Source organism: Sminthopsis crassicaudata, chromosome 4 (genome assembly GCF_048593235.1).
Source record: "Sminthopsis crassicaudata isolate SCR6 chromosome 4, ASM4859323v1, whole genome shotgun sequence".
Lineage (NCBI taxonomy): Eukaryota > Metazoa > Chordata > Mammalia > Dasyuromorphia > Dasyuridae > Sminthopsis > Sminthopsis crassicaudata.
The window spans coordinates 466251603-466255111 of NC_133620.1; the positions used below are offsets into that span (position 1 = coordinate 466251603).

At 47.1% G+C, this 3509-nt stretch overlaps 1 protein-coding gene across 4 annotated transcripts in view; it reads left to right on the forward strand.

The window, feature by feature from the left end:
- Positions 1-3306, forward strand: part of MYL10 (myosin light chain 10) — a 153163-nt gene extending 149857 nt beyond the window's left edge. For all 4 annotated transcript variants that reach the window (XM_074264165.1, XM_074264163.1, XM_074264164.1 and 1 more), the window contains exons 6-7: positions 754-802; positions 2199-3306. In XM_074264165.1, the coding sequence (XP_074120266.1) occupies positions 754-802; positions 2199-2297 (148 nt within the window). In that variant the 3' untranslated portion in view covers positions 2298-3306. The remainder of the gene's footprint in view (positions 1-753; positions 803-2198) is intronic.
- The last annotated feature ends 203 nt before the right edge of the window (positions 3307-3509 follow it).

Consider the following 3509-nt stretch of genomic DNA (forward strand, 5'->3'; position numbering starts at 1 on the left):
TCTGCTGAGCTATTATTTCTCACTTTTTAGATCTGACCTTGCAGGGGGAGGCTGCTGCCTCATCCCCGTAGCCTTCCTTCCAACCAGGGGCATCTCTGAAGGCTGATAATCGAGGGAGAATTCTTTGGAAGGTCCTTAAGGACCTGCCCAAAAGCACTGAGCAGGAGATTGGGGGCAGGACATCTAATTCTGATTCTTGTATTAGTTTTTTGTGTGACTTTGATGAAGACACTTACCCCTTCTACCTCAGTTTCCCCATCTGTACAGCGAAAGTCCCCATCAGCTCTGACTTCTAATGATTCATGACAATTGCAGATTTTCCAGATGGAGGGAAAGGTGGAACAATGGGAGGCTGCAGGGGAAGAAAGAGCCGTCACCAACTGGGAGAAACCATCATCTGTAGCTTGTTACCCTGGGGAATAAAAAGCAGAAGCCAGCTAGCTGGAGAAAACAATATTCTGTTTCAAGGCAAATAACTTCAGTAATAAACAACATGGGAAGGAAAGAGATAAATCCCTGATGCTGTTTCTAAACGTGGCCAGTGTCCTCACTGGGGGGAGAAGCCGTGGGGGGTCTCCGGCCACGTCTGGAACCATCCCTCCAGCTCGAGGCCTGGGAGGCAGCTTAGGGAACAGCCGGCTTGTTTTGTGGAAGGAGAAACTGAGGCTCAGAGAAGGGACCTGGCCACGTTCCTGGGAACACATTGTTTTCTGTCACGAAATGAAGTAATTTGCTTTGTTTTTTATTTAACAGCATCAAAGAAAAACTCATGACACAGGCAGATCGGTTCAGTGAGGAAGAGGTAAGGTCATTTTTTTCCCCCTTGGGATTTGGTCATTTTACACACAAGTTGCAATCCTCCCCGGAGGCAGGGGGATGGACTTAATGACCTCAAGAGGTCATAAGGACTTTCCTTCAAAGTGAGCTCACAGTCAATTGATTGTTGAAACCAGGAGTTTCCCATCCTGACAAAAACATAAACCTCTTCTGTATCCATGTAGGGGAAGGTCAGTGTTCCTATTTACCATCTTTTCCTATAGGATTGTTGTGAAGAAAGGGTTTTGTAAAAAGCTCGGGAAGGGGCAGCTAGAGCACCAGCCCTGAAGTCAGGAGGACCTGAGTTCAAATCCTACCTCAGGTACTTAATACAGCCTGGCTGTGTGACCCTGGGCAAGTCACTTAACCTCAATTGCCTCAGGGAAAAATGCTCAGTAAATGAATTATTATTAATTTCCCTTCTAAACTGCAGTCAGACAACCATGAGATCGTGGAAAGAGCTCTGCTCCAAGTCTTGATGGAGTCACTCTGGACACATCATTTTCCCTCTCAGGGATTTCAGGCCCTGAGTCCAAGTCAGTAGAGGGAGTTTCTTCACTAGGACAGATCGGAAAGGAATAAGCATTTATACAGCACTTACTATGTGTCAGACACTGTCCTAAGCACCTACTATGTGCCAGACACTGCACTGATTGTTTTTGGCAGATATTAAGTCATTTGATTATCACAAGAACCCGGTGAGAGTTGGGTGCCATCATCACCCCCATTTTACAGTTGAGGAAACTGAGACCAACTGAGAGATTAAGTGACTTGCCCAAAGCCACTGAGTAAGGGTCTGAGGAGGCATTTGAACTCAAGTCTTCCCGACTGCAGCGCTCTCTCCACTTATCCCCTGGATTGCTTATACCGAAGAAATCACAGGTTTGGCCTGAAAAACCAGGTTCTGAGCTTCTTGAGGGTCGGGACTCTTTTTTTTGGTCACTGATGGGTGACTCTGGAAGAAATGAGGGCTATTGTCTCAGTTGCCCAAATATACGTTTTCTAAAGAATTCTGCACGTTCCTTCCTCCCACATGGTGTGGGTTGGGAAAATGGTGATGGAAAATGGAAAACTTCACTAATGGGTATCGACTGGCCCGAGTGACCTCAGAGGTCCCCGCTCCGTGGATGCTGCCATGTTCTGTGGCTCCCCAAGGAAGGCTGTTCGGACCCACGCGGGGAGGAGAGCTGGCGGCTCTCCGGAGCTCAGCAAAGGCCTGGAGGGGTCAGTGAATTTGGGCAGGGGTCCCGAACAGAACTCCCGCTCGAGTGAGACCGGACAAGGCACGTCTTTGTCCGACAGGAGGCCAGCTGGAGGGGATTTGGGGTCCCCCTTCCCCCTCCCCACCCCCTGGACGCCTGTTTCTCGCATTTATTTTCCAGATCAAACAGATGTTTACAGCTTTCCCTCCAGATGTGCGCGGTAATCTCGATTACAAGAACCTGTGCTATGTCATCACCCATGGTGAGGAGAAAGACTAGGCAGGGGGAGAAAGCCCCCGGTGTCTCCTCTGGAAGTACTTAGTGGCAAAGGTGAAAGGGATAAGGAAGCTTCTACAGGAGGTGGAGAGAAAAGTCTTCCCACTGTCATGGGGCTCATCGGAAAAGAACCAAAAATAATCATTTAAAAAGTGGAAATGAGGTTAAAGTTATCCTATTTAATGTCCCAGCCCGGATAAAAGCTGAAAATTCCAATTTTGTTAGTTTTTCCCACACTTAAGAGAAAAAAAAAGAACTTTTGGTGGTTTCGGCTGGAATTTTCCTGACGAGTTGTTGCTTTTAATTTATTGACAGTTTTAATGATCACCAGATGGCCCATAGGATAGAGGAAACATCTTGGCACCCCCTCCCTCCAAACCACCCATTGCCTGGGCCCGACTCCATGCTTCTGCCTGTTGCATCATAAAGGGTCTTGGGTAACCAGCATTTGCTTCCATTGCATTGCCTTTTACATTAGGTATTCAAGTGGAATCAAACTCTGGTTTGGAAATAAACAGAGCCTGTTGGTCTACATTGTGTGCAGGGGGAGGGGGGTTATTGCATAAGTTTATATTGAAACGTGTCACTTTTAGAAAAGTTAGGGACCCCCGAGAGTGACATCATGGGGAGATTGTGCCCTTCTCCCTTGATTTGAGTTGAGGGGTCGCTCTCTCCCAGAAAAAGGGTTGGGAGACTGGAGGAACCTCCCCCGGCTTAAACAATACCAGTTCCTGCCAGGCCCCCCCATCTTTCCTCCTCTTCCTCCCAGTGGTAGCCGGTACCCCCTTTCCTCCCTTCTCCCCTAATCTTGGTAAAGGTGGGTCAGACCTCTGACCGTATCCAGCCAGGCCATCTTGGAACCACTCCTGTAGATTTAGGACCCTCCCCCCCAATATACACACGAAATAAAGAAAGGAAAAAGGCGATTGCGTGTGAAACCATACGCCTCCATTTTGAATAACTTTCATCTCTTTTCAAAAATTCTACAATAAATCCAACAAAGTTTCAAAGCTATCCTTCTTGTCTGTGTTTCCTTCTGAATCTCCTGTTTTCTTCTGTGTGTTTTTAAAAAGGGCTTTTTTCACTTTTCTTTTGGGTGGGGGGAGAGAATCACTATTGATGTTTCTCTTCCCTTTTTTCAACCTTCACCCCCCCTTTGTGGAGTGGGAACTGTGTATCAGATAAGTCTAGTTAGCAAAACGATGCAAAAATATG